This window comes from Hordeum vulgare, chromosome 2H (genome assembly GCF_904849725.1).
Source record: "Hordeum vulgare subsp. vulgare chromosome 2H, MorexV3_pseudomolecules_assembly, whole genome shotgun sequence".
Lineage (NCBI taxonomy): Eukaryota > Viridiplantae > Streptophyta > Magnoliopsida > Poales > Poaceae > Hordeum > Hordeum vulgare.
The window spans coordinates 49,389,063-49,403,320 of NC_058519.1; the positions used below are offsets into that span (position 1 = coordinate 49,389,063).

The 14,258-nt window shown below is 42.9% G+C and overlaps 1 protein-coding gene across 1 annotated transcript; it reads left to right on the plus strand.

Moving 5' to 3' along the window:
* Positions 1-3,640: 3,640 nt before the first annotated feature.
* On the plus strand, positions 3,641-5,425 carry LOC123429503. The gene is made up of 2 exons (XM_045113530.1): positions 3,641-4,147; positions 4,298-5,425. The coding sequence occupies exons 1-2, from the start codon at positions 3,789-3,791 to the stop codon at positions 4,950-4,952; spliced, it is 1,014 nt and encodes a 337-aa protein (XP_044969465.1). The 5' UTR covers positions 3,641-3,788; the 3' UTR covers positions 4,953-5,425.
* The last annotated feature ends 8,833 nt before the right edge of the window (positions 5,426-14,258 follow it).

Genomic DNA, 14,258 nt, shown 5'->3' on the forward strand with positions numbered 1-14,258 from the left:
CCTAGGTAGGGGCAAGAGACAAAGGACTACAAAGACCTTTCGTGATGATTTCCCCGTGTACCTCGTGGATCATAATCCCACTTCTATTTTAGAAGCTTATGCATCTTCAAATGCTGACTACTCGAAAGGTGCGGTCCATAGGGAGATGGATTCTATCATGGCTAATGGGACATGGGAATTACCGAGCATCCCTATGGTTGCAAACCATTGGGATGTAACTGGGTGTTCAAAAAGAACCTTTGGCCCGATGGTACTCTTGAAAAGTACAAGGCTAGGTTTATGGCCAAGGATGGCTAGAAAGAAGAAGAAGATTTGTTTGACTCTTATTCAGCCATGGCCATACTGACAACCATTCGACTACTACTCTCATTGGCGGCCTCGCATGGTCTTCTCATCAAATGGATCTTAAGACGACCTTCTTGAACGGAGATCTAGATGAGGAAATCTACATGCAATAACCGGATGGCTTTGTAATAGATGTCCATGAAGGAAAGGTGTGTAAGTTGCTAAAATATTTATATGGTCTGAGACAAGCACCTAGGCAATGGCATGAGAAGTTTAATAAAACTCTGACATCTGTTGGCTTCGTTGTTAATGAAGCTGACAAATGTGTATACTATCGCTATGGTGGGGTGAAGGAGTTATACCGTGCTTATATGTTGATGACATACTGATATATGGAACCAACCTCAAAGTGATCGAGGAGGTTAAGTCTTTTCTGTCTCGGAACTTTGAGATGAAGGACCTTGGGATGGCTCATGTTATCTTGAACATTAAGCTATCGAGAGATGATGAGGGTGGGATTACAGTTCTGCAATCCCATTATGTTGAGAAGATTTTGAGTCGTTTTGGATATTCGAACCACAAAAATTCTCAAATGCCATATGATCCTAGTGTGCTCATTCAAAAGTTTAGAGGCACAACTAAAGGTCAATTGAGATATTCTCAAATTATTGGTTCACTTGTGTATCTAGCAAGCGCAACGAGGCCTGACATTGCGTCTGCTATGAGCAAACTAAGCCGGTTTGTTGCCAATCCAGGTGATATTCATTGGCATGCCGTTGAAAGAATTATGTGCTATCTGAAAGGTACCATGAACCACGGACTTCACTATACCAAATACCCATCGGTACTTGAAGGGTGTAGTGATGCAAATTGGATCGCTGATGCTAATGAGAGGAAGGCCACTACAGGGTATCTTGGAGATGGTGTTGTTTCCTAGAAGTCTTGCAAGCAAAAGATCTTAACGAGATCGATAATGGAAGCAGAATTAACAGCATTAGGCACATCTGGTGTCGAAGCAAAATTTCTTCGAGATCTTTTGATGGACTTGCGAGTGGTTGAGAAGCCAGTTTCGGCTATCCTTATGAACTGCGATAATCAGACAATTATTGCTAAAGTAAAGAGTTCAAAGGACAACATGAAGTCCAACAAACATATACAAATGAGATTGGAAGCTGTCAGATGTTTAAAAAGCTCAGGAGTGATAGTGTTGGATTACATTCAAACGGCTAAGAATCTGGCAGATCCCTTTACTAAAGGGTTATCACGTGTTGTGATAGATAAAGCGTCAATGGAGATGGGTATGGGACCCACATGAGTTGCCATGGTGGTAACTCAACCTATGTGATCGGAGGTCCCGTCAAGTAGGACCTGGGAAAAGAAGCCAGTGGTGAACTGAGGAGAGTAACTTTACTAACCCACTCCGTTGGAGATGCAACACTCTCGGATATTATATGGTAGGATGACTAGTATCTTAATGTGTTCTAAAGCTTATGTGTAAGCAAGATGTTGTCCTACAAAGCAACCTTTGGAGGAACACACCTATATGAGCTTGACTGTTGGTCACGGTCTATGAGATTGGAATGATCTCTAGTAAGCTCATGAATAGGCCAGGAGTGTGACTAATATGCTCCACCCGAGGGATGAGCCTTCGAGAGCCTAGTACTACTAAGAGATGTGATAAAATCTTTTTTTATGCCAAACTGACAATTCAAGGCATAGTCCATTGTTAAGTTGTGAAGGATTGTAAATACTTTTCTAGGTGAAGCTCAACCTTAACAGGTCTGCACGAAAATGCTGGTATACCAAAAAAATGATTGGAATAGAGGACATAATGGACCCTCGAGATCTAGTGAGGAATTGTTGAAATATGAGATGGGTCTAGAGCAGGAAAGGAGAATATGTAACGGATGCGCCACGATCTGAGATGTTGGATCGTGTGCTATTACTGACTCAGACGTGGGTCCAGCCCACGTCTCTCCACGAGGACGCGTCTACATAAGTGAGGCTTCGACCAACCGTGGCTCCATGAGATCAGATGACATCTGCTCCCACGCGCACCGCCCCGTCTTTCCTTTTGTGGTTGCTGTCGCCGGCGACTCCGCTTCGTTCACCGCGTACACAGTTGACGGAAGATCAGGCCACAGAAACCCTGCCTCTCTCGATCCTGTACAGGAAATGGGCGATTAGGTTTTTAGGAAGCGATCACGCGACCGCTCGCCTCCGTTCACCTACTTCCTCTACGTCTGCGTCGTCGTCATCACCAGGTCTTCTCCAACCGACGCTGACCATCTCGCCGCCGAGAAGCTCGAAGCCGACAAGAAGGCGACCAAGGATGTTGTCGCAGCTGCGGCCAATTGGCCTATTGAAGGGTATAACACGTTTATCCCGCTCCTATCTATTTCAGTCTTAGTAGTACTAGCTATATTTGTAGACATTTCTACTACATGTATAGTACATGCTAATCTGATTCGTAATCATTATATCAATAATCTAGTTAATGCCATCATAATGATTATTCCATTGATTAGTTTAATCAAGAAGTTGACTATTTACTCAACATCTTCATCCTCATCCAGCATGTGACTTCATCATTGAAGAGTCACATATAAAAGAGCCAAACTTTTTCTCACAGGCCTAATACCAGATTGGGACGCCGCATTCTTATAAATCATTAAAAGACACAAAACATTCCTTAGGCTGGCCATAGTGGAAGTAACTTAGGTAGTATTATGTTCTTGGGACTAGCAAACATGCTAATGTGGCACACAATTAAAGATGAGAGAGAGAGTTGGAGTAACATAGGTAGATGCCGTAACATGTTAAATGTTATGCTACTATGTGTCATGCATGACAACAAATAAGGTCATATATGATACTATTTTATGATACTATGCACTATGAAGATAGTACCATATGCATATGCATGATAGTACTATATGATACTCTCCACTATGACCAGCCTTAGACTTTACATTTTTCTATAATTCCTTTCATCCCAAAAGCCTTTGTTAGCACCCCAAAAAGAACTACGACATCGCTTGCTCAAAAAACAAAATTAAACCAATGCTAAAAATCCGACGCCAGATTTGTAGGCATGGATCGAATATTTTTATGACAATTTATGTTTGGGTGAGGACGATAAATTTAGTTGACGAGGGTGACAAGTTTTTGACAAAAAAAACAAACGGTGGCGGATTTGCATCAATGTCATCCTCGATAAACATAATTTATCATGAAACTACGCTGGAATATTTGATTTGTCATGCCTAAACATCCAACGTTTACTGATTTTTTTTTTAGAGAAAGACTTTCGTGGGTTCATGAAGGAATAAATGGCAGCTGCAGCCTGCACATGCGCGCGTCTTCCGATGCGGTCGAACCAGGCCAGGTAGCGGAGCGACCACCGTCGCGAGACGAGATCCCCAAATCCGACCGACCGACCCACGCACTCCACCGCCCACCGTCCCCACCACCACCATCCCCGATCCACCCCGCGGCGACCGATGGCGCTCCCGTCGGGCGGCGGCTCCACGGCGCGGCTGCTCACCGTGCCGGCGCTGCTCCTCCTGCTCTCCTGCGCCGCGCTCCTCGTCTTCCTCCTCCTCCCGTCCCCCTCCTCCTCCTCGTCCGGGGCCAACCTCTGCGCCTGCTCCGACCCCGTCACCACCCACACCACCACCAGCGTCACCACCATCACCACCACCGCCGCCCCCGCCCCCATCGCCACCTCCCCCGACGACGTCGCCTGGCTCAAGGCGCAGCTCGCCTCCAACTCCCTCCTCGCCTCCGGCGACGACGTGCACGAACTCCGCAAGGGCATCAACCCCCGCACCCGCGAGGTCCAGCTCTTCGACCTCAACAGGTAATACTGTGCCCCCAATTACCAACGCCGACTTAGATCTCCATTACCAGGTTGTGCTGCGATCGAGTTAGTAATTCCTGCTACATTACTAGCCCTAGGGCTTCAGAAAGTGAAAATGGCATCTCAATGTTGTCCCTCGCCACACCGCAGGCACCATGGGATCTCTCATTATCCCGAAGAAGAGGCTTCCAACCACACCGCGCTGCCTTGCCCCGGGGAGCTCCTCGTCGAGGAGCACCACAGTAACTACGGCGAGCCGTGGGCCGGTGGCCGGGATGTGTTTGAGTTCCTGGCCAACGCCTCCGCCCTCACGCCCAGAGACCAGGTCCTTGAAATCGGGTGCGGGACGCTCCGTGTCGGTCTGCATTTCATCAGGTTCCTCGATGCTGGGAGATTCCATTGCCTGGAGCAGGATGAGCTGTCCCTCATGGCTGCGCTTCGGTACGAGCTGCCGTCGCAGGGGCTGTTGTACAAGCGACCGCTGATTGTGAGAGGGGGTGATATGGATTTCAGCAAGTTCGGGGATACTGTTATGTATGACCTTATTTATGCTAGTGCCGCGTTTATCCACATTCCCGATGATCTTGTTTGGATTGGGCTTGGGAGGCTTGCAGGGAAGCTGAAGCCACAGACAGGCAGGATTTTTGTGTCGCATAACATTAAGTTTTGCTCAAGAAAGGGCGGTGATGTGTGCACACGTATGCTTACTGAATTGGGGCTTGAGTATGTTGGGAAGCGCACTCATGACAGCTTGTTGTTTAACCATTATGAGATATGGTTTGAATTTTGGAGGCCAAAAGTTTAGATCTTGACAGCGCAGGAAGACAGACAAGTTAGTTTCTGTTTTGCAATTTTGGATGTGTGAAGCAAAATGCATGCCATGCTCTGCGCGATAATGAGTTTTGGCTTTGGACTGGAACCAGTGTTTGCCCGGCTCCGAGTTGAAGCATGTGAACAAAATTCATGATGGGAAGGTACCATTGCGCTGGAGTCCCATTACATTTTGGTGAGTGGATGTTGAAGTCTTTAAAGTTACCACCAATTATCAGTGTACTGTAATATTAGTAATGTCTGGAGGATTTTTGGGTAGTTGAGGTCAAACTGATATGTTATACATTTTGTAGCCCAACGGCTTCCTTCAATGGTCAAGCAGTAATTGTATCACCACACAAGGTCTAGTAAATTGTAACAAGGATAACCCTGTTATCCTGTTTCTGTACTTAAGGACGGGCTTATCTGATCAATGTGTTCTGAAATACACTTTGTTATTCTATGGTATCTTGGTGAATAGTTTGATCTGTACACTTTATTTATTCTTCATTATCCACCTTGGAACTGGCGTTATCATGCATTGGTACTATCTCTTTCTGTGGTACAGAGAATGAGCATATCTGTTCCGCTGGCTTCCTGCATTGCTTGTCAAAACTAGTATAGTGTGACCTGTCTGCCTATTATCTTTGTTTGCCTGCTTGCCACAAGACCATTCATAAACATGCGGCTGCAATACATTTTTATTGGTACCTAAGATAACCCATCTTTGTTAGTATTTATGATCACGTGAGTGATGCCCAATGATCCTTGTTTGACCATTAGTTGCAATTTTGGATGTGTGAAGAAAAAATCAAGCCATGCCCTGTACGCTAATGAGTTTTGACTTTGGACTGGGATCAATGTTTGCTCAGCTCTGAGTTGAAGAATGTGAACAAAATTATGATGGGAAGGTACCATTCTGCTGGAGTCCCATTACATTTTTGTGACTGGTTGTTGAAGCCTTTAGCTTTTGTTGCCACCAATTATCGGCTGTACTGTCATCTTAGTAATGGCTGGAAGATTTTTTTGGTGGTTGAGGTCAAACAGATATGCTATACATGTTGTAGCCCAACAGCTTCCTACAACAGTTAAGCGGCAATTGCCACGTAAGGTCTGTGACAAGGGTAACTCTGTACTTAGTGAAAGAGTTCTGAAATACACTTCGTTATATGCTATAGTAGTAGTATCTTGGTAATTAATTTGATGCCTATGCATCTATATTTATTATTCATTCATTATCCACCTTGGCAGTGGTACTATCTCTTTGTGTGGTGATTAAAAGTGAATATATCTGATTTATTTACTCTAAGCCTGAGTGAGGCCAAAACTGTTTTATTTACTCTAAGCAGCAAACATTTAGTCTCAGGGGACTAGGGACTCCATCATTGATTATGAATCCTTTCTCTGATTATAAATGCAGAGATATTTAGTATCCCACCACCAGCCACCAAGTTATAGCGAACCTGAAAATGACTTTCTTGATTCCAAAAGAATCCACCACCATCTTTAGCACAGCTTCTTAGCATCAATGTTTTTAAGGCGGTAAGGTGAGGCGAGGCGCACCAGTACCGCCTCACCTTTTAAGTCAAGTGTAGTGGCTAATAGTGAACATATCTGTTCTGCTCTCTCCGTTCCAAAATATAAGGTGTATTAGTTTTTCAAAATTCAATCATGTGCATGTTTGACCAAGTTTTTGGAAAAAGTATCAATATCCACAGTACCAAATTTGTATAATTAGATCCATCAGGAAAATTATTTTCATATTACTTACTTTGTATTGTAGATGTTGATATTTTACGAAAACTGATGCACCTTATATTCTGGAACAGAGTGAGTATCACTTGTCTGCCAGTCATCTTTGTTAGACAAGATCATTCATACATATGCGGTTGAACGTTTTTAAGCGACGCTTAAGCGCTGAGCGATGGCAAAGCGCTTTGCTTTTGCCCTAAGCGGTAGATTAAGCTTTTTTTTTTTAATTTGACCAGAATTTGACTTTTTTTTAACTACTTTTGCTTGTCTGCTTGCGCAATAATGGCAATGTTCCATTTATCTTATTATTAGGCTCTGTTTTGGAATTATTTCCTTCATATGCTGGCAAAATTATGGCCACATGATCTCTATTAAGCTATGACTATTTGAACTGAACTGCATTTTAGTTGTTATTTTACTTGCCATGTGAACTTAATGTGTATTCGCTACGGTGTGAACTGTATTTTAGATGGCTATTCAATTACACATGTGCCATGTTTCCTATTTTCCTGTGTATATTATTCAAAATCTGTCAAATTCTAGCCAATTTAAAAAAAACGCTTAAGTGCGATTAAGCTGTACTTAAGCGTCCATTGCTCTAAGCTGTGGCCTTCCGCTTCGCTTACGCTTTTCGCTTTTTTGAACATTGAATTTTACGTGGTATCTAAGAAAACCCATCTATGTTAGTAAGATTTATCTATGATGATGTTTAGTGATGCCCAATGATCCTACATTTACCATTAGTTGCAATTTTGTACTCCCTCCGTCCCATAATATAAGAGCATTTTTGGCACTATACTAGTGTCAAAAACGCTCTTATATTATGGGACGGAGGGAGTATGTATGAAGCAACAAAACAAGCCATGATGCGCTGTACGCTACTCCCTCCGTCACAGTTTATAAGGCATGCACGCGTATCTAGGTCGTCAATTTAACTTATATAAAATATATTGTTTAACATAAAAATTATATTATTAGAAAATAGAACATCTAAAGTTTCTAATGATATATTTTTTGTAATATATGTCTTCTATTAAGTTGGTCAAATTAACGACCTAGATATACGTACATGCCTTATAAACTGTGACGGAGGGAGTAATGTTTTTTGACTTTGGACTGGGGTCAATGTTTGCTCAGTTCCCAGTTGAAGAATGTGCACAAAAATCATTACGGGTAGGTACCATTGTGCCGGACTCCGTTACATTTTGGTGAGTGGTTGTTGAAGTCTTTAGCTTTAGTTACCGACAATTATCAGCTGTACTGTAATCTTACTAGTGTCTCGATTTTTCTTTTCGAGTAGCTGAGGTCAAACTGATATGTTGTGCATTTTTTAGCCCAACAGCTTCCTACAATGGTCTAGCAGCAATTACCGAGCAAGGTTTGTGACAAGGATAACTCTGTATTTCACGAAAGTCCTATCTGATCAATCATTTCTGAAATACACTTTGTTATGCTATAGTAGTATCTTGCTGAATAGTTAGGCCTTCCGTAATGCATTGTCTCTTAGCGCGGTATCCTAGGTAGTATACGATCGTTAGATACAACCATCCTAATGTATTGTATGTTAAGTGTCGTATCTTAGTAAGCATGTATTTAATGATTTTGGCCTCATACTAATATGTGATTGGTCTAACAAGTTATTTTGCCTATGATACCGTGTAAGAGCCGTATCCTGAATAAGATACAACAACCTCCTCTTTCCTCAATAAATATAGTGCCACGTCAGCATTTTGCCTATGATATTGTGCCAAGATACTATCATTACGGAAGGCCTTAGAGATGCCTATGCATCTACATTTATTATCCATTATCCACCTTGGCATTGGTGATATCCTCGAACGGTACTATCTCTTCGTGTGGTGACTAAATGTGAGCATATCTGATATTCAGCTTGTTTCCTGCCTTTTCACAATTAGGATTGCATCACTTGTGGACCATTTATCTTTGTGTGCCTGCTCGCCATAATACCAAGTCGCAGCATACGGTTGCATTACGTTTTGTCCTAGTTGTTGGTGCCGGTGATCAGGGGCGGAGCGAGGATTCCAACATGGAGGGGGGGGGGGGGGGCAAAGAGTCGACGACCATCATAATAAATAAATATCTAATATATTATGTCCTTCGCCTGTGCCCTAGACGTTCCCTAGACGATCGACTAGCAGCGGCAGCAGTAGTATTAGAACATAGTGCAGCAACAACAGTCAGGTTGATTCAGTAGTAGTATTAACTGCACAACAAACAGTACAAAATAAGCCTTAGATCCAGCTTATCGAGACAAACAGTAGTATTAGAACATAGTGCACGCGGGCCAGGGAGCATTGGAACGTTTAGAACCATGATTTATTCTGGAACGTTTAGAACATAGAGAAAATCTGCATGTTCTATTCTTTTGAACATAGAGAAAAACTTGACGCGGGCTGACGCTGACTGACCGAATTTCCAGCGAGTCTGGACGAGGACGATGTCGGGGTTGCGGCAGAACAGAAGGGCGGGTTGGCGGCGTCGCGGCGAACAACGAGCGACTTGGTGACTTGGCGGCAGAAGGGAGGGCTGGCGGCCAGGAGCAGCGACCTGAAGTGGAGGCTGGACCTGTGCCCTAGACGAGTAGACGTTCTGCGCCAGGTTCTACGCGGCAGAAGGGAGGGCTGGCGGCCAGGGAGCAGCGACCTGGAGGCTGGACTAGTACCGATCGATAGGCTGGACTAGTCTACATGGGCTTCTGTCATTCTCTGTGTATTGGACCTGTAATTATTACAATAGGCTAAATGGCTAATTATGCCTAGTATTATCTACTGATAATTGTTGGGGGGCGAACGGTTGGGGGGGAGGAGGGGTCAGACCCCTGCTAGCACCCCCTTTATCGGCCCCTGCCGGTGATCACTCATCTTTATTAGCATTTATCATGTTTTTTTGTTGATGCTGATGCGGAGTGAAGCCCAATTATATTTCTATTATCATTAGTGCTGCATATCCACAATTTATTAACTGACATGATCTTTTTCTGTATGTTATGATGTTATCTGCATCCTGGTATCCATGTTTCCTCGTGTAGCAGCTCTGTCATGTTTGGTGCCAGTCGAGTGGAGTCCACCATTCATTCTGAAACCTGAATCTTCTGTCTGATTATAGATACAGAGATGTTGTGGCATCTCACCAGCCACCGGGTTGTTGCGAACCGGAAAACGACCCTCTTGATTCCAAGAATCCGCCGCCGTTTTCGGCACAGCGTATCGGCATATGCCTTTTCGACCACTGGTCATGGGTTCTGCCTGATTTTCCAGCTGGGGGTTTCTTGAGATGCCGACAGCTGACCTGACTGGTCCATGTTCAAGTTGCAGCTTAATTTCTGCTCCGTGCTTCCGTGGGGCTAGTGCTGCCCTCTTATATCCATGGTATTTCGCTATGTGAAAATCCATCATTTTGATATTCTGGTCTTTGACTGTTTGTTGATAAGGACAAAGTAAGTTTATCTCTGAAGCTGCGTTACTCAGGTAATGGCACTCTGCTAGAAGAGCGGCAGCTGTTGCTGGGCATTGTGAAATGTTGACCTTGAATTCATGGCAAATCTGGGACGGTGCTTCCTCTGGACCACAGCAACGGCACCGCAGGCTGTCTTGAAGGAGGGAGGTCTCACCTCTGTGGCCTGTCCTTGAGTTGGATGTTCGTGCCGGTGCCGGTGCCGGTGCAATAATCTCCATCCAGAGAGGCTGTTTGTACTATTGGAAATTTGAAATGGGGCTAATTTGCTCATGTACTTACTATTTACATATCACCGCCTTGTTTTTCTACTTGTCAAGTGGGATGATTGTAGCCAGTTGAGATTATTTTTAATAGTTTAAATTGCTTACCACACGTAGGCGGTCAATAAGGGGGCAAAGACGAGAACTGTTTTTCTTATCCGGAAAAAACGATAATCCCGGGCCTTTGAACCGGTTGATATAAATAAAATACAATTTTTTTAAAAGATTTCACTATTGACTAAATATGGGGTAAAATAAATGTATCTCGGCTCTAAAGTATGCCCATATACATCTGAATATACTCCCTCCGTTCCTAAATATAAGTCTTTTAAGCGATTTCACTAAGGGTCTACATACGGAGCAAAATGATTGAATCTATACTCTTATATACATCCGTATGTAGTTCACTAGTAAAATCTCTACAAAGACTTATATTTAGAAACGGAGGGAGGAGGGAGTAGTTTATAATGAAATCACTAAAAAAATTATTTAAAAACGAAGGAAGCACTATGTATTAGTAAAGAGATAACGACAATTACTATTATTTCTTTTGCGGGTGAAACGAGTATATATTAATTAATGAATGGGTTTACACTCGTTTTTACAAATCTTACAGAACTCATTTGGTCAGGAACCAAACCAAATAGCAGTGCGTTGACCAGAACGTCCCATTTGAGCCATAAAATGTGCAGCCTCGTTACTATTAAATCGGTTTAGAATTAAAGAAGAGAAACCATACCCTGCCTCGCAACAGCGTCTCCAATATCCTACCACAAGCCCTAGTGAGATGCTAAACCATTTGTTTTTACCCGAATTAAGCACAACACCAATGTCAATTGTTGATGTCGCCATTTACCTCTCTACCGGCCTTCTCACATAGTACTAGTCGGCTTCTGACAAGTGTCGCATCAAAGAAGACTTCGTCACAAGAGAAGACTTCATGACACTGCATTTTGTACCTGTCGCACCACCCTCTTCATTGGTGGTTGTGCACTCTAGTACAACACCTACCCCTCTCCACCATGAAATTCGCAGCCGGCCGCCATGATCATGCCATAGCATCAGCTTCACACTCTGCATTGTTGCTGATCCGCGAAAAAGGGAGGCCCTACCACGACCAACGGTGGGTGGGTTTTCGCTGGCAGCAACGAAGGGAGAAGGTCGAAGAAGGTTGTCATATGAGTATTATGGATTGTATGGAAGATAACTACAAAGATCGTGCAGTATATCACCAGCTACCAGGTTGTCTAGAGCAAAACGACTTTCTTGTTTAAAAGAGAATTTGTCGCCAGCATAAGCATGGGTCCTACCATACCCCGCTTTCGAACATTAGTCATTGGTTTGCTTTTTTCAATAGAGGGTTCATAACCCCCAAGTGTAATGAATTGTCATAACACTATTCAATGATGGGGTGATAAGTATGGAGTGTCGAACCACAAGGAGCTAAAGGTAGAATTAGTATTCTCTCGGGTCCTATCTATCAGTGTACAACCTTGCATATACGGAACATTTTCTTTATGTAGAAAATAGAAATAAACCTATGATGTGGATTTAAAAGGATAGGTATGCTAAATAACAAAGAACATATACATAAAGGCTAGGTGTTGTTTAGCTAAAAGTATAATAAAATAAAAATAGTGAGTGTGGAAAATTCGAATGTGTGGAATTGTCCCTAGACAATTAGCTAAGTTGCTAGACCGGTCATCATCATTGCAGTTTTATATGTGGAAGAGGCCTCTAATGACTTACTATATGTACTAGGAATTATGTGTAGTTATGACTGAAACGTTAGGAAGCATCTTGGAATACTAGCACATTAATTAAGTTAAACCCAACCACAGCATTAAGATAAATTGTCCCCCCTTCATCTAATATGTATCGATCCCTACACTCAACGTTGGCAATATCTATCACTTCGGCCGGCCTATGCATAGTTCTCTTTGATATACAACTAAGTCTAAGCACTAGTGGGGACGGGGCCTTTAGCCCCGGCCCGTAAGGGGCTTTAGTCCCGGTTCATCAGCTGGGACTAAATGGGCGGGACTAAAGGCCTAACCTTTAGTCCCGACCCTGTTACAAGCCGGGTCTAAAGGTGCTCCACGTGGGCGCCTCGTAGCGCCCCAGGGGCAGGACCTTTAGTCCTGGTTCGTTACACGGGCCGGGACTAAAGAGTTTCAGATTTTGCTTATTTTCCGGTTTTTTTTAATGAAATTATTTTTGGGTTTTAGGGTTTTAGGGTTTAGGTGTTCGGGAGATTAACATGATGCCTCGTTTGGTGTTCGGGAATTAGTTTTCATATAATTTAAATAGAAATAATTATGCATATATATATAAGGTTAACTTATCTTACAAGCGAGCATATATATACAATTATATGAAGATCTGAATTATCGGGACTAGAGCCCGTCTATTCGATTACATGGACGAACATCACTAATGGCCCCTAGCTACACTAAATCGTCCTTTGTCATCTATAGCTTCCGTCCTCAGAAAGGTCGCAAGCTCCTCTGCAACAGCAATCACGCGTTGCTCTGGTAGGACCTTCGTCGTCATGGCCGTGTGCTATATATAAGAAGAGGAGATGAATATGAATATCAATCATGATAACAAAGAATGACGGGTAAAAATAGAGGTGTGAATGTTCATTGCTTACGTCGAATCTGTGATCCTTGTGCTCAGAGGTAAACGTGCGAATGGTCTCGCAAACATAGTATCCGCATAGATGCGTTCCTTGTGGCTGCTGGTCGCACTTTACGAGAATAGAATATATATAATCAAAATAATAATCTAGCATCATAAATGTATTGAAAATAGAAGTATATCATACTACTACTTACCTGAGCCGCTCTAAAGGTCAGCTTCTCATGCTCGATACCGGGAGTCACGCACTTGAACCGCTTCCAAACCCTGCCCGACAAGGATAATGATTTACTAAGTTTTTCATTAATTGATATATCAGAAAATCATCGAAAGAGACCGATAGAGTGCGAGAATGATTGAAATTACCCTTGGAGCATGTCCTATAGGCTTTGGAACTGTTCCAAGGGTCTCGATAATGGGTCGAAGGCATCAACTCTTCCCTTATCAATTTGAATGTCCAACAGAATCCAATGAAAGCTGCACATGTATATATATATATATATATATGTCAGTAACTTATCAATTACACTTATAAGTGAATGGACACAACAGAGTAAAGACCCTCACCTGAAGTTGTATGGAAACAGTATGTGGTCACATAAATTTTGATCTGTTAGAAACCTTAGAAGGTTTTCCTCCGTCTCCTTGGGATAATTAGTTAGCGTCGCTATATGTATTTTATCTGGGTCAATAAACCCAATATTTAGGATGCTCTTACTTTTACAATCCAGAATCTTCATTCTGCATAATAGAGTACAAGTTATACATAGACAATGAATTGAAATAACTAAACAAGTTATATGTAGACAACAAATTGAAAAATTTACAGACAATAGCAACTCATAAGCGATTTGTCGAGGGCGTCGCCATTGTACATCTGGAAGAGTTCATCAAAGTCGATATGGATTTGTTCGGGGCGGCCATAGTACTCCTGTGGGACACTCAGCACGATCATCGTTCTCCCATTCTTTGATTCACTTAAGTACCATTGATGCAAGTAACACATATTTGTTGGAAGATCATCTTTGCTGACCAAAGGCTCACCCATGACAAACTATGGCTTAGGGGCTACCACAGCCTTGGGTATCCTGTCGTCTTGGGAAGCCAGCAAATCTTCAACCGAGACACCACATGCAGCCGCCAACTCCTTTGCTCTTTCAAATGCTAGCCCC